At 49.2% G+C, this 25,136-nt stretch overlaps 1 protein-coding gene and 1 pseudogene across 1 annotated transcript; both read right to left on the reverse strand.

Moving 5' to 3' along the window:
• Nucleotides 1-767: 767 nt before the first annotated feature.
• On the reverse strand, nt 768-2,280 carry LOC121490486 (annotated as a pseudogene).
• Nucleotides 2,281-6,605: 4,325 nt separating this feature from the next.
• NEURL3 (neuralized E3 ubiquitin protein ligase 3) lies at nt 6,606-14,857 on the reverse strand. Its single transcript, XM_041754210.1, has 5 exons — nt 14,793-14,857; nt 12,745-13,626; nt 9,835-10,320; nt 8,372-8,440; nt 6,606-7,520 (listed from the first exon to the last, which is right to left on the reverse strand). Exons 2-5 carry the CDS (start codon nt 12,770-12,772, stop codon nt 7,294-7,296), a joined length of 810 nt encoding a protein of 269 aa, XP_041610144.1. The 5' UTR covers nt 12,773-13,626; nt 14,793-14,857; the 3' UTR covers nt 6,606-7,293.
• Between the last annotated feature and the right edge of the window lie 10,279 nt (nt 14,858-25,136).

A 25,136-nucleotide genomic window follows, 5' to 3' on the forward strand; every position in this document is an offset into this window, starting at 1 on the left:
TCCTACTTGGAGTTTGTTGTTCTTCTTGGATGTATAGATTAATATTTTTCATCACATTTAGAAACTTTTGTTCTGTTTGTGGATTTAATAGCAGGAGGCTAAGGTGGGGTGTGCCACTTGCTGTTTCCACTTTTCCAGTGGGGAGGGGACCATGTGTAGGTGCACTGAGGTGGATGGCCATGATGTGTAGAGTTGGGGGAGTAGGGGGAGCTGATAGGGCAGAAGACATTCAGGGGGCCCAAGACATGGGGGGACTGCTGAGCAGTGCAGAGGTCCTTTCCATTAAGTGACCAGGATTGTCAAGTGGCATTGAGTCTGGTGTGAAAGTACTTGATCCCTTCCCTCCCAGCTTGGAGGAGTTTGCCCAGAGCCATCAGGAGTGTGAGGTGGCCACTGGCCCACTGAGGCCCACTCAGTGTCCTTCCCTGTCATCCCTTACTCCTGTCCTAGGCAGAGGAGCCCAGGACAGGTGGAAGAACCACTCTACTTCCTTCTGTTGAAGCTCAGTTCTGTGGACAGAAGCTGGCTCAGGCAGGGCCAGCAGCAGCAGGGGATGGTCACAGAGCAAGTGTTGAGCGCTTGGTGGTTGAGAAATATAGCTAGGCCCAGAGTAGCAGCAGCACTGAGTGGGTGGGGTGGCCAGGGGCCAGAAATGTGAGGCCAAGGTCTATGGCCCTGAAGCCCTCCTGATATGGGGTTGGGGCAGCAAGCAAGTTGGAAGGACAGAGATGTATTGGGCTATGGTGGGTGGGGTGGGAACCTGGGGTTCAGAGCTTGCGGCGGTTCACCCATTTGCAGGTACCTTTGTACTAGAAGCCCACTGTCTTCATCAGCTTGTCTGCCTCTGTGGGGTCTTGACGGCTATAAACAAACACATGAGATGGGATGGGCTGAGGCTTCTTGTGCCCAGTCTTGTGCGGCAGTGGTGTGAAGATCCATCACGCTTCTCAGAGCTTGTCACTGTGTTGGAAGTGCATCTGGTTCCCATGGGAGACGTTCAGGATAAGGTGCTCATGGGCACTGGGGAACTTCACGTTCTCGTATTTTGCTATAGGTCAGGTCCAGCTCTGACTCCAGAGGCTTGAAGAACATGCTGGGATTCTTGGTCATCATCTGGATGTACACGGCTTTGTTATGCTTGCACTGCTGCTGGAAGATGTTGCTGGCCACATCCCAGAACTGCAGATGCACCTCAACCTTGTGCTTATTCAGGCCTTTACAGCAGTGCAGGATAAAGGGCAACTTGTCCCACCTCTTGTTCTTCACATAGAGGACAATGGCCCCAAAGGTGGCTGTGGTGGGCCCGCAGAGCACTGTGGGGTCATCAAGGTACCCTTTGGTGGACTCACCCTCTCCCTTGGGGTTCCCCACATTCTAGTCCAGGACTACTTTATTTGCCTGCACTTCTGAGATATGCTTTGACACCTTGAACTTCTCCTCATGGACATCATTGAGATCAGGGGAGGCCAGCTTCTTCATGGTCACCAGACACACTATCTGCAGGAGGTGGTTCTGTATTACATCCCAGATGATCCCAAATTCATCAAAGTACCTGCGGCACCGCTTAATGCCAAAGGGCTCCTTTAAGGTGAGGATGACACAGGCAAAGTTGTCCTGGTTCCAGATAGGGCTGATGATCCTGTTGGCAAACCTCAGCACCATGAGAGGTTCTGGACCATCCCCTGGCCCAGGTAATGGTCAATGCGGTAGATCTGGTCCTCTGAGAACACGGAGAAGATGTGGTTGGAGAGCCGTTGGAGCTTTGAGGATATCTCCTGAAGGGCTTTTCCACACAGACATGGTTCCAGCCTGTTTGCTCTGGCCCATGCAGGTGTCATGGAGGTTCTTGGTGACTGCCTCATAGACAGTGAGTGGGGCAAGGCCAGGTAGGAGAGGTGGTTGGCCTGCGGCCTCTAGGGGAGGGCATTCATGTAGCTGTTGAGGCACTCGTAGGTGGCAGTGTTGTCATACTGGTGAGCCACATAGGAATTGCAGGCAAAGAACTCCTTGGGCTTCTCCTCTGGGGTGGCTTTGAAGAAAGGTTCACTCTGTTTTCATACGTCTGCCACTGAGGTGGGAGCGGGTGGAGCCCATGACGAAGGTGTCTTTGGGCAGAAGGCCATCCTAGAACAGCCACCAGATGGTGGGGTAGATCTTGGTTAACTTGTCCCATAATGACAAAGATATGTGTATTGGATTGATGGAAGGCATTGCCCTGTACGGCTCTTTCCTCAGGATCTCACATACTTGGGCCCAGCTTAGGGCCATCCGCTCTGCCATAATGCTCTCTGTGCCTCACCACCAGTAAACATCTTGCTCACAACAGGGGAGTTCCTGGTAGGTTCCCTAGGCTGTGCCCCACCCCACCCCACCCTTAAATGGTTGGGGTGGCTATGGTTCTGAGCTGATGCCTCATGCAATGTGTGTGGGCAAAGCCTCAGCATCCCCTCCCCACTGGGGATGTGAGGGGAGACCTCATGTTTAGAAACTTTTTGGTCTTCTAAAATATTTTTTCCTCCCCTTTTCTCTATTCTCCTTTTGGTATTCTATTCTGTGTATAATGGAGCACTTGGTGGTGCGTCACAGTTTTCTAAGGCTTTGTTCATTTTTGCCATCTTTCTCCTTTTCCTCAGGCTAGATAATCTGTGTTAACTTATCTTGAAGTTCATTGATCTTTCCTCTTGTGGCTCAAATCTGTTGTTGAGCCCCTCCAGTGAATTTTTTTTTAGGTATTGTGCTTTTCAACTCCAGAATTTCTCTCTGGTTCTTTTCATAATTTCTATCTCTCTATTGATATTCTCTATTTGGTGAGGCACTGATAACATACTGTCCTATAGATTTTAGACATGGTTTCCTTTGCCACGTAGGTTTTGTTTTGTTTTTAAAGATTCTATTTATTCATGAGAGACACACACAGAGAGAGAGGCAGACACATAGGCAGAAGGAGAAGCAGGCTCCATGCAGGGAGCCTGATGTGGGACTCGATCCCGGGACTCTGGGATCATGCCCTGAGCTGAAGGCAGATGCTCAACTGCTGAGCCACCCAGACGTCCTGCCTTTACCACTTTGAACATATTTAAAATAGCTGACTTAAAGTCTCTGTCTAGGGGCACCTGGGTGGCACGGTCAGTTGAGTGTCCAACTCTTGGTTTCAGATCTGGTAGTGATCTCAGGGTCATGGGATTGAGACCTGCCTCAGGCTCCATGCTCAGTGAAGAGTCTGCTGGAGTTTTTTTCTCCTTCTGCTCCCCCCCTCCACCATGTGCATGCTCTCTCTCTCTCAAATAAATAAATCAATTAAAAAAATAAAGCCTCTAATATAGATGGCCATCAGACACATGAAAAGTTATTCAATATCACTCATCATCAGGGGAATGCAAATCAAAACTAATAAGACATCACCTTACACCTGTCAGAATGGCTACAATCAAAAACACAAAAAAAACAAGTGTTGGTGAAAATATGGAGAAAAAAAAAAGCCTCATGCTCTGTTGAGGGGAATGCACTGCATACCTGGTGTGGCTACTGTGGAAAAATAGTATGAAGTTTCCTCAAAAAATAAAAAAATAGAACTATGCTATGATTCAGTAATCACACCACTAGATATTTACTCAAGGAATACAAAAACACTTATTTCAAAATGATATATGCACCCCTATGTTTATTGTGGCATTATTTACAATAGCCAAATTATGGAAGCAGCCCAAGTTCCAGCAATAGATGAATAAAGATGCTATACACACACACACACACACACACACACACACAATAGAATAGTATTCAGCCATAAAAAGAATGAAATCTTGCCATTTGCAAGAACACAGGTAGAGCTGGAGAGTAAAATGGTAAGCGAAATAAGTCGGAGAAAGGAAAAACTGTAAGATTTCATCCATATGTGGAATTTAATAAAGAAAATAAAGGAAAAAAGAGAAAGATACAGCACGAAAAAGATTCTAAACTCTAGGGAACAAATTCGTTACGGGGGGGCAGGGGGATGAGTGAAATAGGTGAACTGGAGGAAGAGTATACTTATCGTGATGAGCACTGAATAATGTATAGAACTGTTGAATCACTATATTGTACACCTGAAACTAAATAACATACTGTATGTTAACTATACTGGAATTAAAATTAAAAACTGGGATGCCTCAGTGGCTCAGTTGGTTAAGCATTTGCCTCTGGCTCAGGTCATGATCTCAGGATCCTGGGATCGAGCCCCAAGTCAGGCTCCTTGTTTAGTGGAGAGTCTGCTTCTCCCTCTCCCTCTGCCTCTGCCCCTCCCCTGGCTCATGAGCAAGCATGTGCGTGTTCTCTCTCTCTCAAAAACAATTTTAAAAACTTAACCCCCCCCTCCCAAAATAAAGAAAAATAAACTCATTAAAGTTAAAATTGAAAAAAGAAAAAGAAAATCTATGTCCAATAAGTTCAAAATCTAGCCTTCAGGACAGCATCTAGTCACTGAAATGGGCCATACTGTGTATATGAGCCATGCTTTCTTATTTCTTTTCAGGATATATATATATATATATATATATATATATATATATATATTCCCCCCCACCTTTGAAAACCAGATCCTCTAGAGAACATAATATGGCAACTTTGAATATCAGATGCCACCACCAGCACCAGCACCCCAACCCCTTTCAGGGTTTGTTGCTACTGTTGTTTGTATATTTGTTTGTTCAATGACTTTCCTGAACCAGTTCTGTGAGGTCTATAATTCCTCAGTGTGCACCCACCGATGTCTCTGCTGGGTTAGCATAATGGTCAGCTAGCGATTGGACAGAGATTTCCTTAAACACCTTGAGCTAGAAAATCTTCCACTTTTGACCAAGAAGCTCTGTGTGTTGATGTATCCCTTCAATGTTCAAACAATTTACAGCATTGTCTTAGTCTTTACTTCCTGCTTGTATAGGACCTCAAGGTCAGCCAAAAGTGAGAGATCGGGGCCTTCCGGTCTTTCTAGACCATGTACGTCATCTTTTAGACCCTGGGAAATTATACCAGAGCTTTTCAAATTCCCCTCTGTACATCCAATTTCTCAGATCTCCCTTTTAGGTCTTTGGCTGGGCTCATGTTTGCCCCAACTGGTATTGCAGTCTTTGGCAGCTGTGAGGCTAAGCAACTGAGCCTGATTATATTTGACAAATGCCCTGGGAATAGGGGTTTTCCCAAGTAGAGAGCTCCAACTTGGATTCAATAAAAACACCCCGTAAATCAAGCTTTTCCAGTGAATTACCATACAGTCCAAACAGTGATAATACTTGGGGGTCATAACCTTTGAGGTTCCCCTAACCCAACCTGTCCGCTCCAGCAGCTTCAAGGCTGCTGTTTTTCAAGGCTCCTATGGAGTTGAGGCTAAAGGGATGGCAGTAGGCCAAGTCAAAACACCACAAATCCCACTGTTCTTACCAAAGTTGATCAGTTTCTCTTGGATAAAACCCCTCTTCAGATTGTTGTTAGCTTTTGGCTAATATCTAGAGTTCTGGAAAAGTTGATTTTTTATAATCCTGCCAATATTTGTGTCGCTTTTATGGAAGAATGGATTTATAGAACTCCTTACTCCACCATTCCAGAAGTCCCTCCACTCTGGTTAGAGATCATGTCTAAGATCAGGCTTGCTCAGGTGTTAACTAATAAGAAGGTATTCACTGGAAATAGGATTAAAGTACTGCCCTTGTCCTACAAGTCTCTGGATTTAAAAACAAAAAGAAACTTTAAAGGAAGGAAAAAAAAGGATCTATAGGAATCATTCCAAGATACTGGGGTGACATGGGGGCCCATGGTAAAAGTCAGTGGGCTGTCAGGACTCACACCCTGATCCCTGACACCTAGCCCATTGATCTCTTGGCTGCTTCCCCTAGGAGATGCCTTTTTCAGGAGAAGGCAGATGCCATGTTTTGAGTACTTCATAAAAGCTACAAGTTTCATACTTATGATACTCACACTCGCCAACAAAAAAAAAAGATCTTATTTTCACTTTACATATGAAGAAACTGAGGCTCACAGGAGTCAAGTAACACAACCAACGTTCATGAGTGATGGAGAGGGGATCCTATTCCAGAGTGTAAGCTATTCCAGGGTCACCAAACCCAATGCCCTAACCCACTGGTTAGCAATGGTGTGGGTAGGGAGGCAATTTATGAGGGTGCCCATCATGACAATTTTGAGCACAAAAGGTTGGAATTGCCCTTTTAGCCCTCTTTCCCAGGGGATACCTCCCCACCAGTCATGGAGCAAGGAACAATAGAAAAATAATAAGTATGGCTTGTCCTAACATGAGCACCTGCTGAGGTGGGCTCCCGGGTCAACTCCTCTCTCATTCAGGAGCCAGAGCTTCCTGGCAGTCCCCTCAAACCAACGGTGGCCAGGGCAAAGCCTGGCTGTGATGTCAGGGCTGGAAGCACAGAACTATCCCCCTCATATGCTCAGAACAAAGTCCACAGGCCTGAGAGTCGGAGCCCCACCCAGTCAGTCCACTGCAAGCCTAGGGTGTGTCTATAGAGGACAGAGGTATGTTCCCAAATGCCCCAGCATCCCGGCAGCCCACAGCTCCATCCATCCCCCATGACTGCGGCAAAGGGGACATACTCATTACAGAATACTTTACAAAAGATACATTTTATTTTGACACCTCAGAAATTGGCAAGGAAATAAGCACAGCAACAACAGTACAGGCTCGTGTGCAGAAACATCTGCAGATATGTGATCTCACTGGGATCTCACAATCACCCTGCAAGGCAGGCAGGGTGGGTAACCACTGATCCACTTTACGGAGGACTTGTCAGAGGGGACCCAGCTTTCACACAGGAGTATAAACATTCCACCCAGATGCCTCCCTGTGTCTGGTCCAGGCTCCTCAATACCCCAGGGTGGGCTGGGCTTCCACCAGCTACATGCCAGTATCTTAACTTCCTCCCCGATAAAACCAGGGATCAGGCTGCTCCATCTCTGAATAAAGGCCTTTCTCATTGACACGACCTATATGTACCTAGCAAGCATTGCTAGGTCTGTCCTATGGTGCTGTACCAAGTGGCCAGCCAAAAGCCTTGGCAAGCCCTGGGCACAAATGAACCACTTTCTATAGCCAGGAATGCCACCAGGGAGATAGTTCTAGTGTGGGCAGAAAAAGGGGGTCCTCGTTTCTCCACTGGCCCCAATCTGTCGGGGAGGGGGAAAGAGTCATTGCCTCCTCTCTCTGCTATCCTTGTTGTTGACCAGCTCTTCTGACTATTCTCCAGAAGGCGAGTGGACCTGCACCTCCTCCCTCTGCAGAGGCCAGGCTCGGAGCTAGACCCAATCTGCCATCCGCATCAGGAGGCCCTCTCCAGTCCTCGGAGTAGGAGGGCCCCGAACAGGCACCATGGTCTTGATCTCCCAGCGACATACAGGGCACTTTGCAGAGTCCCTGAAGACCCTCCAGGCGCAGTAGCTGCAGAAGTGTGTGTGGCCACAGGGAATCAGGCAGGTGTTGGCAGCATGGTGGAAGCAGATGATGCACCCCTCCCCTGCTGTGGCTGGAAAAGGGGACAACACCAGTTGGGGCACATGGGGGCAAACAGCAAGCAGCCTACCCACGCTATAACTTAGGGCAGAGAACCACACAGTCCTATTCTGAAGATTACCTCACGAGAAAATGTTCTCAACATAATCAAATGAAAAAAACCTGGGGGGGGCGGCGCTTGGGTGGTCAGTCGGTTAAGTGTCTGCCTTTGGATCAGGTTGTGATCCCAGGGTCCTGAGATTGAAGCACTGAGCTCCCTGCTCAGCGGGGAGTCTGCTTTTCCCTCTGCCCCTCCTGCTCCCTCTCCTCCTGTTCCTTTTCCCCAAACCTCTCTCAAATAAATGAAATCTAAAACAAACAAACAAACAAAAAAGAAAACAACTGGGAAGAAAGCCATAATGTACGTACAAAAGTTCAACTTTGAAAAAAGGAAAACAGAGCACAATTTCCCATAGAAATATGACTACAAAATAGTAGGAGAAAATCCACCTAAGAGGTCACGGGTGATTTTTCTTTTTTTTTTTTTTTTTAACTTCCATATATATTCTTTAATATTTATTTTATTTCTGTTTGGCAAATTTTTTATTATGAACATGGACTGCTTTTTAAAGCAGGGACAAAATCACATTATTTGTTCATGAATGTGCTCTTGTAATTTGTAAAGTTAGTGAATGTTCTAGAAGGCAGAGCTGTTAAGTTGCTTTTAGGTTTCCCATAGGCAGCACCCAATCTTTTGACGTAAAGCCTGCGGGAGACATTGTGAGACTTGGAAAGACTTTAGTGAGCTTCCAGAGCTGGGGCCTCCCCTGGTGCCTCTGGTGCTGGAGTCCTGGGGAGTCCCTGGTGCTGGGGGAAGCCACTCACCTTCAGGCTGCAGAGTCTCATCACCGACGGCCCATGGCATGGTTGAGGGGAAGGCACTGGCTGTGGGATCTGAGGCAGAGAGGGAGACTTAGGGCCCAGGGAAAGCAAAGCCAGGGTGCTCCCACAGTCCCTTCCCAGCTCTTGAGGTAACTGCATGGGCTTTCTTTCCTGGGTTACAGTGCTGGAGCTCCGCACTGGTCTTACGGCCCCAACCATCCCCTCCCCAGTTTAACCCAGCAGAGACTTTGTGAGGCTGTAGATTCTTTTTCCTAAACCACCCCACCCTTCTTTTCGGCCGAGTCCTCTTTGCCCTATTATCACTGCCTGACTGGAGAACCTCAGCCTTACCTGCCTTCCTAAACCCAGATGTGCACTAAAATCCCCCAGGTGGTGGGGAAAACAGGTGCTTGGGCTCACGCCAGACCAACCAAAACAGGTGTGTGGGGGGAGGGGGGCGGTGAGACCTCAGCAGCTGTGACAAGTGATTTTAAAAACGGAGGAGAGAATGGACTGCTTGTATAGGTGGTGGAGGAGCACAGGAACCCCAATATTTCTTTTTATGGGTGTTTCCTGTATCCACTCTCCCTGAAATCCACTCTCCTTTCAGGTGGCTAGACGGACGGTTCCTGTTTCCCTACCCATTGACGGAATGGCTCACTTTACCCCCACTGCACAACCAGTCTTCCTGTGCACCTCTAACCCTCACACTTATGTTCCCTTTGCTTGCCACCCTTGACTCTTGTGAACTACTTAGGGGCAAAACCTGGTCCCCAATCTCTCCCTTTGTGAAACCCCCCTTTATTTTTTTTTTAATTTTTATTTATGATAGGCACACAGTGAGAGAGAGAGAGGCAGAGACACAGGCAGAGGGAGAAGCAGGCTCCATGCACCGGGAGCCCGATGTGGGATTCGATCCCGGGTCTCCAGGATCGCGCCCTGGGCCAAAGGCAGGCGCCAAACCGCTGCGCCACCCAGGGATCCCCAGGTTTTCATATATGGTTGTTGCGTCAGCTCCTGCCCAGTGTCAGGTATGAAGATGGGCGCTGGGGATGCCAGATGGACAAGACCCAGTCAAAGGGAGAGCAGCCTTGTCCCTAGAGAACGCTAAGATATGACTAGCATTCCAAACATCCGTTAAAGGGGGGTTTCACGGGATCCCTGGGTGGTGCAGTGGTTTGGCGCCTGCCTTTGGCCCAGGGCCCGATCCTGGAGACCTGGGATCGAATCCCACGTCAGGCTCCCGGTGCATGGAGCCTGCTTCTCCCTCTGCCTGTGTCTCTGCCCCCCTCTCTCTCTGTGACTATCATAAATAAATAAAAATTTAAAAAAAAAAAAAAAAAGAAAGAAAACCTGAGCGATCTCCCCACCCCACCCCCACCCCCACCCCCGGCTGTGTGTGGGGGGGGTGCCACCCGAGCCTCCACCTCCCACCCAGGGGCGGCGCCTGGGTCCCGCCGCCTCACCCAGCAGCTCGACGGCCTTGGTGGTCCCGTACACGTCCATCACGGCCCAGAGCGGGGCGCCCGTGAGCACACCCTTGCGCAGCAGGAGCCTGGGGCCCGCGTTGACCGTGGCGAAGAGCCGGCCGCGCCGGGTCACCCAGAAGCGGACTACGTCCCCGGCCAGCGCGCAGCCCTCGGGCAGCACGGCCGCCCACGTCGGGCTCTGCTGCTCCAGGTCCGGGCACACGAAGGGCGGCAGGCTGGGCGCGGACACCCGCGCGGGGTCCAGGCGCGTGAAGCCCACGCGGAGCCCGCCGCACCAGCCGCTCTCGTGCCGCAGCACGCGCAGCGCCACCCGCTCGCCCGGCCGCACCGGCCGCTGGCTGAACACGATGCCGTCGTGGAACGTGGCGCGCCTGCGCGCGGTGCTCCCGCGGGCGTCCAGCCGCACCTGCGCGCCCTTGGCCTCCAGGTGGAAGCGGAGGGTCTCCCGCGGCGCCTTGGGGTCTGCGGGGAGGCGGGGCAGAGTCGGCGCGGCCCGGGCCGGACCACCCGCTCGGCCGAGTCCTCTGCCCCCGCCCCGCCCCGCCCCGCCCCGCCCCCATTCAGGGGACCTCGGGAGAGCTGATGAAGCCTGAGGAGGAACCTGCTTTGCGGGCCTGGGGTGCGAGTTCCATCGCGAAATTCAGATGCTGTGAAAATGAAAGGAACCCCTGCCTGTGCTGGCTCTCGGTACCTGGTAATGGTTATTGGCATTAAGTAGAGCAGGTTTTAGAACAGTAGCTATAATATGATCCAGGTTTTGTTCGACACATATATGTTTAATATACACATATATTATGTTTAATATGCACATATATATTCTATCTGTATCTAGAAACAATCTGAGAGGAGACGGGCTTGCTAATTGTGCTTAGCTTGTGGAGATGGGTCCTGGTATTGGTGCTGTTTTCCTCTCTGTCTGACTTTATGGTTGTCCCACAGAGAACCTGCACCATATTGTGAAGGCCATGGTCCACAGAGAGGGTGACTCCCTTTTCCTAGGAGAGAAAGGAATCCAACGGCTCCTGCACAAGGGGAGGTAGCGGGAGGAGGCATAGGCTGGAGAGGGAGTCCCAGGTCTGCCGCCCAGAATCCTGGACTGGGCCAGCCAAGCCCCAGGGCTGGGTTTTACAATCAGGGGACTTCCCAACCCCACTCCACTTGGCAGCTGGGAGGGGAAGTTCCCTCCTGGGCAGCCCTTCCTCTCAAGCTTCAGGCCTGAGCCTGGAGGAAGCTGGTGAGCTTCCTGCACTGAGCCAGTGCTACGCCTCTCCTCTCTCTCCTCCCCTCCTCCCCTCCTGTCCTGCTCTTTCTGGGTTGGAAGATGGAAGCTGGAAATGGAAGCGAATTCCATTGGAACTTGAACTAGACCCCAACCCAGAAAGCAGGCCCCTGCCCTCCTGGATCTTACCAGTTTTCCCAGCCACACTTCTCTGACTACTCACAAGCCTGCAAGATTCCAGAAGGTCAGAAGGAGGAGAGGCTAAATCTGGTCAGGTACAAGGGATACCCTTGAGGTCATAGGGAATCTGTCTCTGATGGATTCAGGCCAAAGGCAAGCCTACCATGGTTCTCTCACATGAGGCATTAGGGACAAGCACTCACTGTGGCCTTGGGGACCTCTGAACACGCTCATAGGGCCTTGCTATCCAAGTTCACTCCTCCCTCACCCAAGCCCCCTGCACAACCTTCATCCCCTTCTGGAATATCTTCATCTCTCCCTTCCTTCCTGATGGTCTGCCCAGATGCCTTTTCCTGGAGGCTATGCACAAACAAGGGAGAGTCCCTGGATAGGCATAGACAGTGACCAGGAGCCAGAGTCAAGGGCCCTGACATCGGATGGATTGTCTTTGGGCCCACTGCAGAGTCGCTGAGGCATCCAGGAGGCTCTATGGAGGGCAGCCAGGACTGATACCCAGATGCTAATTGCTGTTGCCTACTGCCTCTCTTGGTACAGGTCTCCTTATCCACCAATGGGATCAATATGTTTGGCCTGCCAAGGACCTGCCTAGAGATCCTAAATGTGAGGAGTTAACTACCCCCTGAGACAGGTGTCACAACTTTTGGATGTCTCCCCTCCCCACCCCACACCCTGAGGCTGATTCAAAGAGAATCTTTGCAGTAAGTCTCTTGGAATCTAAGTGACTGAGGGTCAGCCCTCTGCTCTGCAAGGACGTCCCTGGATCTTTATTATCCTCCTGGCCACCCCTCCAGCCATCAAAGCCCTTGGGTGCCAGGCACGCATTACCCCTTACAGCTTCTTTCACTCCTCCCACAGCCTGAAGGGAAGCACTCAGAAGGAACTGAGTTTGGGGTGGTTCTGCACATCTCCACAGTGAGGAGCAGAGGAGCCGGAGCCCAGCTCCGGCCCCCGCACTCCTACGCTGCCTCCTTTGTGGCACTGCCATGACCTGGAATCCAAAACACAGTTGCCACAGCAGCAGCTACAGTGGCTTGGTCCCCACCCTCCTTACCACCTTCTTTCCCACGGAGCTCTGGGTGCTACCTGCTACTGCTGTGTGAGGCTTCTGTGCCCCTGGGGAGCCAAGGGCTGAGACTCCAGGCTCTCTGCCTGGGAGGGAGCGGTGTTCTGAGATGCAATCCTGGTGTCTGGTGGTAAAAGACCAGGCTCTCCATCCCCTGTCCTGCATGCTAAGGGAACACTGTGCTTTCAGGTGAGGCTCTCAGAGAACTATTGTGCCTGGCAACCTTTTGGTTTGTGCTTCTAGCAGTCCCGTAAGCTTGTGGGCAGGGTGAGTTGCATTGGCCCTGGCCTGCAGATGAAGAAACTGAAGCCCTAGGGGAAAAGTGATTCTCCCAAGGTTCCACAGCCTCCCCTCTCATTCTTGCATCCCCGGTCTAGGGACCAAGCTTGGGGCTCCCACTTACCAGCCTCGGAGCAGAGCTGGGCTCCCATCAGCCTGGGGTCCTCGGGCACAGGTCCCTGGGTCTGGAAGGAATTGTCTGGAGAAGACCAGTGGACAGGTTTCCAAAGACTCAGCAGGTCCCCTCGTTATGGGCAGGATCATGTTACAAGGTTGATGATTAATTAGATGTGGCTGTCACGAGTTATGATACCCAGGGAATTTCCTGATGACTGCGCCTGGCTCACAGCAGAACTGCCACAGCTGGCCGACCGACGGAAAGGAAGCAGGGACTCGGGAGATGGCCTGAGTAGGATTTAGGATAGACTCCCTCACTTCTGACCAGCTGTTCTGAGCCCCACTGTGCGTTATGATCGCCTGAGGCACATTAGTAAGTACTTATGCCCAGACTGCTCCCAGAGACTCTGATTGCAGTGGCCTGGGGGTGGGGGGTGGTCCAGCATCAGTCATTTTTAAAGGCACCCAGGATGATTCTAATGCACAGTCAGGGTGGAGATTCTACTGCTACAGACCCGGGCACACAGGCGGTGCCTAATCAGTGTTGCTGAAGTGGACTGAATTGAATTAGCTGCATCCCAGGACCTATGAAGTTGCCCCAGCCCTGGGTCTTAGGCAGAGGGAAAAGGAGAAAATTGGGCAGAATGGGAGAGGTCTTGATTGCTCCCCCAACCCTGCTGGAGCTGGAATTCCGCTCTCCAGAATCCGCTGCAAAACACACATAGTCCCACCAGGAGGTCGTGCCAAAGGCCTGGCTCCTGGTGTGTTGGCTCTGGCTGCGAAGTGAAAGATCTGGGGCATCTGGCCGTTTCCATCTGTAGAGCAATTGACTCTTGATCCTCAGGTGATCTCAGGGTTGTGAGTTCAAGCCTTATGTTGGGTGTGGTGTCTATTTAAAAACAAAACAAGTCAGAGATCTTTCGCCCTCTCCATTTTTATAGGAAAACTGAGGCTAGGGCAGTCCCGGTGGCTCAGTGGTTTAGCGCCACCTTCAGCCCAGGGCCTGATCCTGGAGACCTGGGATAGAGTCCCATGTTGGGCTACCTGCATGGAGCCTGCTTCTCCCTCTGCCTCTCTCTGTTTCTCATGAATAAATAAGTAAAATTTTTAAAATAATAAATAAAATGCTGATTGGCTCAGAAGGTGTAGGACTCTGGCTAAGATATTCCTTTTTTTTTTTTTTTTAAGATTTTATTTATTTATTAATGAGAGGCACAGACAGAGAGAGAAGCAGGCTTCATGCAAGAAGCCCAATAACTTGATCCTGGGTCTCCAGGATCACACCCTGGGCTAAAGGCGGGCACTAAACCGCTGAGCTATCCAGGGATCCCCTGAGATGTTCCATTTCTAACAAGGTGTTTCTGTGGAACCCACTTTAGGTGGCAAGGCCTCGGGTTAGCTCAGAGGCTTGTGAGTTCCCTGGCCCTCACCCCCAGGCTGAGCCCTTCCCAAGACCCCAGATCAAGGCCGTGATCAGTGAGTACTCTGAACTCAGCGAAGGGATACATGTCCCTGGAGCAGTTGGAGACAGTGGTGCTGCTGACCGGGCCGAGGAGGCTGTGGAGATGGGAAAGGATGGAGGATCTGGAGACCCAGGTTCTGCCTCCTGTGTTTTCTTGCCTTCCCCTGCCCTCCCTGGGCCCTGGTGTCCCTGTGTGTAAAGCAAGAAGCCAAAATAAGCTGGTCTGTTGGCCCCTCTAGCCCTGACATGCCGTGACTTTAGTCTTGGCAATGGAGAGATGACATCAGTCTGGCCCCAGTTGCCCTCAGAAGATGTTGCCTGGACCCTGGACCTTCTCTTTCACACCACACCCCTGGCCAGGCTCCCTCTGTTTCCCCCTCTAGAAGTAATCTTCCAAAGGCCAAAGGCAAACTGGTGAGAAAAGTCAATAGCAATCACAGCGAGTTCAACGTTGGTGGTTCCAGCTAGTCTAGTCTGAGGTAAAGGCCCCTGCTGGTCCAACCTGAGGGATTCAGGCTTAAGGCATCGCCTTATCTCTGGGCAGTGCTGGGGCCCCAAATTCCCTCCTCCCTCCTCCCCCACTCTGGCTTTACCTGCATCATTGGCTGCCTTGGATGGTGACCAGAGGGCTGGAGCCAGGATCACGTGTTGATAAACCAACCTTATAAAAGAAGTGATTATGGAAGCTTATCAGGGAAATCAGGTCCCCTCAGCCCTGGTGGAAAATTATCTGGCAAGCTGTAGACATCAGGCTACCTGATGCCAATGGCTGATGCGGTATAGTTCCATCTGCAGGAACTCAGGGGGAGTAGGCATTCTGAGGAACTGCCATCCCACCTCAGGCCTGACATCTAAGGCTCAGGGGTGCCCAAGGCAGCACCTCCGTCACACACTCAGTGTTCTAAGTCCAGTACTGTATTTTTTTTAAAGCTTATATTTATTTACTCATGAGAGACACACACACAGAGGCAGAGACATAGGTAGAGGGGGAAGCGGACTTCCTGCAGGGAGCCCGATGTGGGACTTGATCCCAGGACCTCGGGGTCACACCCTGAGCCAAAGGCAGACACTCTACCACTAAGCCATCCAGGTGCCCCAGACCAATACTGTATTAACTTGCTAATCCTCATGGTTATTTCTCAAAAATATCTGTTCATTATAATGATCCCCATTTTACAAACTGGGAAACCGAGGCACAAAGAAGGGAAGCAAGTTGTTCACCATCACAAGTCAGTAAACTTCGAATCAGGACTTGGCCTTGGGCCTCTGGCTCAAGAGAAGTACGTTAACCCCTGTGCTACTGTAACGGAACCAAGCCAATAAAAGCTGACAGAGCTTTTGCAGTAAAGAAAGATAGGCTATTTGTTGGTGTGGCACCAGCCAGGAGAATGCGGGGCTAATGCTTCCAGTCCTGAGTTCCCCGATGGCTTACAAGCCGGGGTTTTTAAACGATGAAAACTCAGGGTCTTGGATCATGCTGATTGATTAGGGATTATGTGGGCTCTGATATTTCCTTTCTTGATGACCCAGCATCTCCCTGACTGTTTGTGGTAAGCTGATGGTTCTGCTTCAGGGCCCTGGTTGTTCCGCTTTAGGGGACCTGGAATTGGGGGTAATTCTCAGCAGATTGCATTACTGCTGTCATCTGTAGAGTACAAGGGCAGAAATCCTACCTCCTGGAACTATCGATAAGATGCAAACTAGCATTATTATTTTTTCTTGCAAGCATGGCACATTATGTTCGTTCTCGCGGGCAGAAGAGCATCCCATGGACTTTTCGGGTTGCAATGTAATCTTATTTCCTGAGGTATTTTTACAGGTCCTTACATCAGTAACTAAGGGCTCTGGGGCTCTGGTCACAGGCAGCTAGGAGCCATATGTCTGTATCGTGGGATCTGTGGGGGCTTGCTTCCCCTCTGTCACTGTGCCCCCCCCCCCATGCCTCTTCATTTAGGCCACTTTGTAGCCTTCTGAGCATATAGTGGTCCCTCCCTGTTTGTGCTGACCCCAGAGTAGGAGCTTTATGGATAATTGCTAAAGGGTTACCTGAGTGAGACAGAGGCCACCTCTCGTCGGAGACCTTCTGTCGTGTCCAAGCCACCTACACAGCAAGGCTGTGTGCATGTCTGCTCCAAAGGAGTTTGACTGGCCCTTTGGAGGAGGGAAGCCTTCAGACAGTTCTTGAAGCGTCCCCTGGTGGCTATAGTCGGTACTGCAGGATGTGCTGAGCCCCTCAAAGCTAGGAGGGGCACCCCCAGGCAGGGAGGTCAGAAGGCTGAGGCTTCCAAGGCCTCTCCGCCTCCTCTCCTGTCCCCGAGCCCCCTCATAGTCCCTCATCCTTCCCCAGGGTTCCCTCACTGGCAGTCAGCCCTCATCATTTGCCCAGGCTGCATCATTTCAAAGGGCTTCCAAAGAAGCGTTTCCTAAGTAGCCTCAAGTGCTCTGAGAAGCTGCTGGACAGCTGTTTCAATACCCACCATACAGCTAAGGAAGCTGAGCGCTTGTCCAGGGTCCAGGCCAACTGTGGTGGAGCAGAAATGGAAAGCCAGTGGAAGCCCAGCCCAATCTGGAGACAGCTAGGCAGCCTGGCCCCTTGTCCCTCCCACCACCAGGGCCCTGGGACCCCTACCTTATTACACTTGCCTGTGTTCAGCTGTTCCCCACTGGGTGGAAATCTCAGAGGGCAAGGGGCTGCCGAGCCTAGAAACCAGCCCCTCAATCAGGGCCATGTGCACAGTAGGTGGTCAGCGAGGATTTGTGAGTGCCAAGTAGGGCAGCGTGTCAGTGCCTCCTGACGTTGCTGGTACGCCTACCTAATGACCCAGACATGCCTCTCCTAGGTGAATGCCCAACAGGCTTGGGTGCATTTGTCCACAAAGACCGGTACGTGAATCCTCGGAGCAGTGTTATTCATAACAGCCCCAGACTAGAAACAGCCCAAATGTCCGTTGTGCTGATGCTCTGACATGCTGCTCAGATCCCGCTTCAGGACTGGAGAACTTCCGTGTGGTCAACTGAGGTTCTTGCCGCAAGGACCATAGAAGATTCATTGCAATAAAAACAAAGTACTGTTAGCCACAACAACATGGTTAAACCTCACTGATGTGATGTTGACTTAAGAGAAAATGCAAAAAGCATCCATTGCATCCCTCTACTTATATGAAGTTGAAGAACAAGCTAAACTAATTTGTGGTGTTAGAAATCAGGACAGTGCTTACCTTTGGGAATTAATGACTGGGAAGAGGGCATAAAGAAGCCTCCAGGGTGCTAGAACCGTCCTCTATCTTGAATTCATCCAGGTGGACTCTCAAACTGAATGTCAATTGTACCTTAATTACATATTGGCTACATTCCCTTCCAGCCCTAAAACTCTGATTCTGAGTAAACTGATGAATGATGGAGTATCCACACTTGGAAAATCCTCCCTAGAAGCCAGAGGGCTTAGCTAGCACTGCCGCCTGGTGGAGAGAAACGGAATTGACTGTGGGTCTGATCCCCCGGAGGGGAGCGGTTAGGAGACCACGCAGGCTTCCACCTGCATCTTTGGACACTTGTTCCCCTTCCTGCCCACTCAATTCCTGCTGATGAGCCACCCAAAAACTCTGGGAGGCTAGCATATCCTCTGAGTCAATAGCTAGACCCCTACCCTGGGCCTCGGGGTCTGGAAGTCAGGATAGGGAGGCTAGGATGTGCCAGCGAAGCAGCCAGTCCTAGTTAGGCGTGTGCTGTTCCTTCTATCCCGCTGCCCTGTCGAGATATTCCTGGCCCTGATTCTCCTGTGGGCCAAATCCACTGCCACCACTGCCTCGCCCCCCTGGCTCCTGCCTTACCAACACCAGGGAACCTTCCATGTGCGAGTGTGGAGCCTATCAGGGGAGCCAGAGGAAGGAAGCACCCTAGGGGGCCAGTTGGGTGATCAGAGGTAAGAGAAAGGGGGAGGGGAGAGGTTTGGGTTTGTTTTCCTGTTTTCCTTCTCCCTGTGTCCCCATTTCCCCACCCACATCTGTCAGTGAGTCTGTCCTGGAAGTCTCTGGCAGCTGCCCTGGGGGTGGGTGAGTGTCATGTCTGTGTGTGTGTTCAACAAAAATTTACTGAGCACCTCCTATGTGTCAAGCACTGTACCAATTTCTCTAGAAATTGGAGAAAACTCACTTCTTGTCCCTCAGTCAATTCAAATACACCTTGATACTCTGAAAGGACCAAACTGAGGCTGGGAAAACCATGGCTTCAGCAGGGGGTTGTTACACCCAGAGAATGGGTGAAGGTTTTGTGGAGTAACAGACATTAAAATTGATTAACTGCAGGGGTGCCCAGATGGCTCAGTGGTTGAGCATCTGCCTTTGGTTCAGGTCGTGATCCTGGAGTCCCAGGATTGAGTCCCACATCAGGCTTCCTGCATGGTGCCTGCTTCTCCCTTTGCCTATGCCTCTGCCTCTCTCTGTGTGTCTCTCGTGAATAAATAAAATCTTAAAAAAATAAAAATAAAAAATAAAATTGATACTTGCAACCTAATTAGGACTTCAACAGCAAGAAAGGAAAGAAAGGCATTCCAGGAAGGAAGAACCACACATGCACACGTAGAAATGTAATTGTGCACATTGCTATCTGGTTGTATCACGTAAGATCAGGATTGCCTCTGTATCACCGAACATCCAAAAGAATAGTGACTTAAAGAAGACCTGTTCACTTCTTTTTCACGTAAAAAAAGTTGAAAGTAGACAATCTAGGGTAACCATGACAGCTCTATGGTCATAAGGAGCCCAAGATTCTCTCTACTTTTCTGCTCCACCATTCTAGCACTGGCCTCCATACTCAAGATTACTTTAGGGACCAAAAGGACTGCTGGGGCTCCAGCCAGCACATCAGCATTCCAGGTAGCAGGAAGGAGAAAGACCCAAAAGGGCATTCCTCTCAGCTAAGTCAACTCCCTATAAGCTGACTCATTGGAAGGTTTATGTAACATTTACATTGACATTTCATTGGCCTGAATTTTGTCATGTGGCCACAACTAGCTGCAAGGGAAACTGAGGAATGTGGTCTCTATTGGAGGAGCTGCTAAAAATCAGGGTTCTCTTGTGAAGGAAGAAGGAGAAAATGCAGATTAGGTAGGCCATAAGCCCTATCTAGCCCAGTGGTAGAGTGGAACGCTGGTCCTCCAGAGTGTGGGCAGAGCTCGCAGCAAGGACCTAGATCACACTGGCCATGCTCAGGAGGGCTTGGACTTGATTCTGTAGAAAACGGAATTGCTGCAGGATTCTGAGCAGGAGCCTTGGGTCTGGGCCTGGAACAATTCACTCTGGGGAAAGATCCATCAGGCAGAGGAGCCGCAGAGGGTTGAACACAGGTGCAGAGCATCAGGAGTGATGGGTTGGGGCGGCAAGGAGGAGGCAGTGCAGGGCTGAAGAGGGTACAACAGGAGAGCCGAAGTCAAGCCTGGCAACAGTGGGAGGTGATGCCAGCTTCCCAGGGAGGGACACTCACCTGCTGAGAGCAAGTCTGGGAAGAGATCTGAGTCTAAGGCAGCTGTGAGCCATCAAGTCAGGGGGCCCAAGGGCACCTAGGAATCCAGGTGGAAGCTTGGGGAAGAGGAAGGTCTGGGCATGCAGATCTGGGAGTTGCCAGTCGTATAATGATGGATGAGATCAGTGGGGCAGGGGTGCCCAGCTGTTGAGCTGGAGGAATGGGATGGACTCTCCAGAGTTACTAGGGAGGGAAGACAACAGAGTGGGCAAGTACATAAACTCTAGAGCCAGACAGAGCTGGGTTCCAGTCTTGAATTCACCAATGAACAGCCATAACCCCCCAGGCCAGCTAATTGCCCTTTCTAAGCCTTAGCTTTCTCATCTGCAAAATGGGAACAAAGGTGCCTACCTCAATCCCTCACCACAGAAGGGCAGCCCTTCCCTTATTGGAGGGGACACCAGTGCCTTTCCTGCTGGAAGATGGGTCCCCTGGAGCCATTTGTGGGCTCCCTGGGGAGTGAGTCATGAGCACAGTGCATCTCCAGAGCTCTGAGAACCTTTGACCCAGTCTGGCCAGGGCAGCCCCTGGCTCAACCACATCTCTGGGTAAACTGGTGGATTGGGCGAGGAGTTATGTATTTGCTAGGAGACAATCCAGCAGGAGGTGAGGGCCAGCCACAGAGCCTTCACTCTTTGGCTAATTCTAAAACAAAGATAATTGGCTCCTGAGTGAAAGTCCTAAAGGCATTTGAAAAATGTGCAAAAGTATGTGACATATGGTTGGCAGCATATGTTTTTAAAACCTCATTTCTTTGTTCTCAGGTGTGTTCCACAGAGATGAGGTGGCTAAACCTGGGGCTTCTGGATTAGTGAGCAGTTGCCTCTTTGGGTGAAGTCGTGCATGGAGCATGGGTTTATGGGGGGCCATTCTGAGTGTGGAGCCCATGTGTGAGCTTCCAGTCCTCTTGCAGAGTGGGATGTGCTAGTCTTAGAGCTGAAGTAAAAAGCCTCAGCTGAGCCTTCTGTTTAGGTCCAGAGGGGAACCCACTGCCTCCCCCTCAAAGGCTCCAGGGATTCCAGGGTGGGGGAGGTCAGCAAAGCCCCCATGTTTCTCCAGGCTCTTCCTTGCCCTGTTTCTTCCTTCTGCTGAAGCCTTCTTCTCCTGTCTTCTTTCCTATGGATGTTTTCTTGCCAGCAGCCAGCATACCCCAAGATGGGCTCTTTTTTCTTTCCTTTTTAAAATATATGTACTTATTTGAGAGATAGAGAAAAAAAGAAAGGAGAGGTAGAAGAGAATGTCAAGCAGATCCCCACTGAGTGCAGAGCCCAATGTGGGGCTCCACATGGGGCTGGACACCGTGACCCTAAGATCATGACCCGGGCTGAGACTAAGAGTCTGATGCTCAATGGACTGAGCCACCCAGGCGCCCCTAGGCTAGGCTTTTCTTTGGTTTTCCTCCAGGATCCCTGACACAGGTATTTGTGAGCAACAACTTTGACTGAAGCTATAGGCCCCTGCTGTGTGAGAGGAGGGAAGATGCATAGTGCAGCTGAACACAGAGAACAAAGTTAAATGAAGCTCAACCAACCACGGTTTTCAAGGATCCTCAGATATTTCCATCACCAGGACTTCTTCTTTTTAAGATTTTAGTTTTTTTGGCAGAGAGAGAGAGAGAGAGAACATGAGCAGTGGGGAGGGGCAGAGGGAGAAGGAGAAACAGACCCCTCACTGAGCAGGGGCCCACCATGAGGCTCAATCTCAGGATCCTAGAATCATGACCTGAGCCAAAGGCAGATGCTTAACTGACTGAGCCACTCAGGTGCTCCATCCACCACCAGGATTTCTCACTGTTCATTCTTTAGGAGCCTTCCTTTATCCCTGCTGGCCCCTTATTCTTCCCCTATCTCTTTTTTTAAGATTTTATTTATTTGGGATCCCTGGGTGGCGCAGCGGTTTAGCGCCTGCCTTTGGCCCAGGGCGCGATCCTGGAGACCTGGGATTGAATCCCACATCGGGCTCCCGGTGCATGGAGCCTGCTTCTCTCTCTGCCTCTCTCTCTCTCTCTCTCTCTGTGTGTGTGTGTGTGTGTGTGACTATCATAAATAAATAAAAATTTTAAAAAAAGATTTTATTTATTTATTCACAGAAAGAGACACAGAAAGAGAGAGAGAGGCAGAGACATAGCCAGAGGGAGGAGAAGCAGGCTCCAAGCAGGGAGCCCGATGTGGGACTCGATCCCAGGACTCCAGGATCACACCCTGAGCCGAAGGCAGATGCTTAACCGCTGACGCACCCAGGTGTCCCTCTTCCTCTATCTCAAAACCAGTTCTCCTGTCCTCACCCTCAAACCCCTGTTTATTTCTTATGCAGAGATGTTCAGCTCCCCACCCCCAACCAATACTATCTCCAGGCCTAACTCTGCAGGTCCCAAGACTCCCCAAGGTGCTCTGCTAAACACCAAGACCACTGGTTTCAGACTGGAAACATCATGGACTGAACCAACATTGATATCTTTCCCTTTGAAAACACTGAGAGGGGATCCCTGGGTGGCTCAGCGGTTTGGCGCCTGCCTTCGGCCCAGGGTGTAATCCTGGAGACCCAAGATCGAGTCCCACGTCAGGCTCTCTGAGTGGGGCCTGCTTCTCCCTCTACCTGTGTCTCTGCTTCTCTCTCTCTCTCTCTCTCTGTGTGTGTGTTTCTCATGAATAAATAAATAAAATATTTTTTAAAATAAATAAACTTGGAGCTGAATCTAACACACTGTGTGACCTTCCGAGGCTCCATGAGAATCATATTTCTTAAAAAACAAAACAAAACACTGAGAAATTTAGAATAAAATGTTAACTGAAAGATACTAGAACCACAGCAGAACTTGAAGAAAGGGTGGGGCAACACGCAGGTGTCAGGTGCACAGAGTTGAGCTCTGGCCCTGGATATGGGCCCTAGTGACAGAGGCTGAAGAGTCAAACCCTCCTTGGGTCAAGGGGTGTGACCTTCAGGAGACATGGAACAGAGACCCCTATATAGCTAGAGCTGCCCCTCAGGAAAGAATCAACCCATCAACCTAGAGAGCTAACAGTGAATCTTGTCTTGGGTTAGGGCTCTGGGTGGGAAAAAAGATTCCTAGGAAAAATCAATACTTAAAACCTTAACTCTTCAAGGGAGTAGCATCTATAAATTTATGCTATCCATGGGTTGAAGAATTCCCAAGCTGAAAAATCAACACAGAAATATTCCCCTGATGAGGTCCTTGGAGCAGTTGGTACAAACAGAGAACAGATCTCTGGGGCCATTTTCATAACCCAGGACACACAGGACTCCCGCAGAACAAAGCAATCTCACTGAAGATGAGCTCACAAACACCAGTTACAAATCACAGGAAGAAACCATCTACTGTGAAGGAGAGTTGGCAAGTATAACAAATAGAAAAATTATTTCCAAGAATTTGGGATGACAGAACAATCTGAAAAAGATACCAAAGCAGTATGTTAAAATAATTAAAAATATAAGGGAAGGAATAAAAATGATAATAAAAGATCAGGATGCTTTGAAGAAGAATAGATTGAATGGATGAAATTTTGCTAGAATGGAAAAGAGATAAGAATCTTGAGATTGAAAAGGCAACTGAGGGCAGCCTGGGTGGCTCAGCGGTTTAGAGCCACCTTCGGCCCAGGGCAGGATCTTGGAGACCCAGGATCGAGTCCACATCGGGCTCCCTGCGTGGAGCCTGCTTCTCCCTCTGCCTGTGTCTCTGCCTCTCTCTCTCTCTTTCTCTCTGTGTGTGTGTGTGTGTGTGTCTCATGAATGAATAAATAAAATCTTTTTTAAAAAATTAAAAATTTAAAAAAAGAAAAGGCATACTGAGTCCTGGGTAGGATAAATAAAGATAACTCCACATACAGACACTACAGAACACCAAAGATAATCTTAAAAGCAGTCAGAGGGAAAACATGGCTTACTTAAAAAGGAGCAATAATTACATTGATTGAAGACAACTTATCCACAATAATAGAGGCCAGGCCATAAGATAATCTTATGTATAAATGTTAACAGTCATTGATTTGGGCATCCCTATGTTTATTGCAGCATTATTTACAATAGCCAAATGATGGATGCAGCCCAAGTGTCCCTCGATAGAAGAGCAGATAAAGAAGATGTGGGATATATATATACAATGGAATAATACTCAGCCATAAAAAGAATTAAAATTTGTCATTTGCAACACATGGATGGATCTAGAGTATAATGCTAATGGAATAAGAGAAAGACAATACCATATGATTTCACTCATGTGGAATTTAAGAAACAAAACAAATGAACAAAGGAAAAAAAAGAGACAAATCAACAAACTCCTTCCCAGAAAACAGACTCTTAACTATAGAGAACAAACAGCTAGTTACTAGAGGGGCGGGGGTGAGGGGTGAGGGAAACAGGCGAATAGGATGAAGAGTACACTTATTGTGAAGAGCACCAAGTAACGTATAGAATTATTGAATCACAATACGGTACACCTGAAACTAACAGAACACTGTATGTTAATAACACTGGAATTAAATTTTTAAAAATTTAAAATAGAACAAAAAGGTCACTGATTCATATCACCACCACCAATATAAATAATTTGAGATGTTAAAAATAAAATGAAATAAAATACTAGATAACAATGCATGGAAAATGAGACGTGGGTAATTGGGAGTTGAAGCTTTTAAGATCGTCGGCGTTATTTGGAAAGAGCATAAAGATACTGATTAATTTCATCCCTTGTGGGTTTTTTTTAAAGACTTTATTTATTTATTCATGAGAGACACAGAGAGAGAGGCAGAGACACAGGCAGAGAGAGAAGCAGACTCCATGCAGGGAGCCTGATGTGGGACCCAATCCTAGGACTCCAGGATCACACCCTGAGCGGAAGGCAGACACTCAACCACTGAGCCACCCAGGCGTCCCAATATCATCCCTTGTTAAATCAAAGATGCATGAGAGAGCTATAAATTAACTCCTAAAAGAATAAAAATAAAGTATGCAACATCCAAACTGGTATTGGGAAAAGGGGTGAGCTTAAAGAAAATGTGACCAATCTAACAGCATGTAGCAAGTGGAAATAAGAAGCAAAGCAAGAACACAGTAAATATAAATAAAAGAGCACATTAAATTGAAATATATCAATAATGACAACAGATATAAACAGACTATATTTGCCACCTATATAGCAGAGATTCTAGAACTACATTTTCAAAACTCTAGCTCTATGCTATTTACAGGAGATATGCCTAAAACATACTGACACAGAAATATTGGAAGTATTTTTGTACTTAAGAGGATACTAATCAAAAGAAAGATAATATAGCAGTATCAATACTAGGCAATAAGACTTTAAGACCAAAGTCACTGCTAGGGAAAAAAAGTATCACTATATAATAATAAAAAGAATAATTCACCAATAGACTAAAACAATCCTGAACCTGATTGTACCT

Source organism: Vulpes lagopus, chromosome 5 (genome assembly GCF_018345385.1).
Source record: "Vulpes lagopus strain Blue_001 chromosome 5, ASM1834538v1, whole genome shotgun sequence".
In the NCBI taxonomy this organism is placed as follows: Eukaryota; Metazoa; Chordata; class Mammalia; order Carnivora; family Canidae; genus Vulpes; species Vulpes lagopus.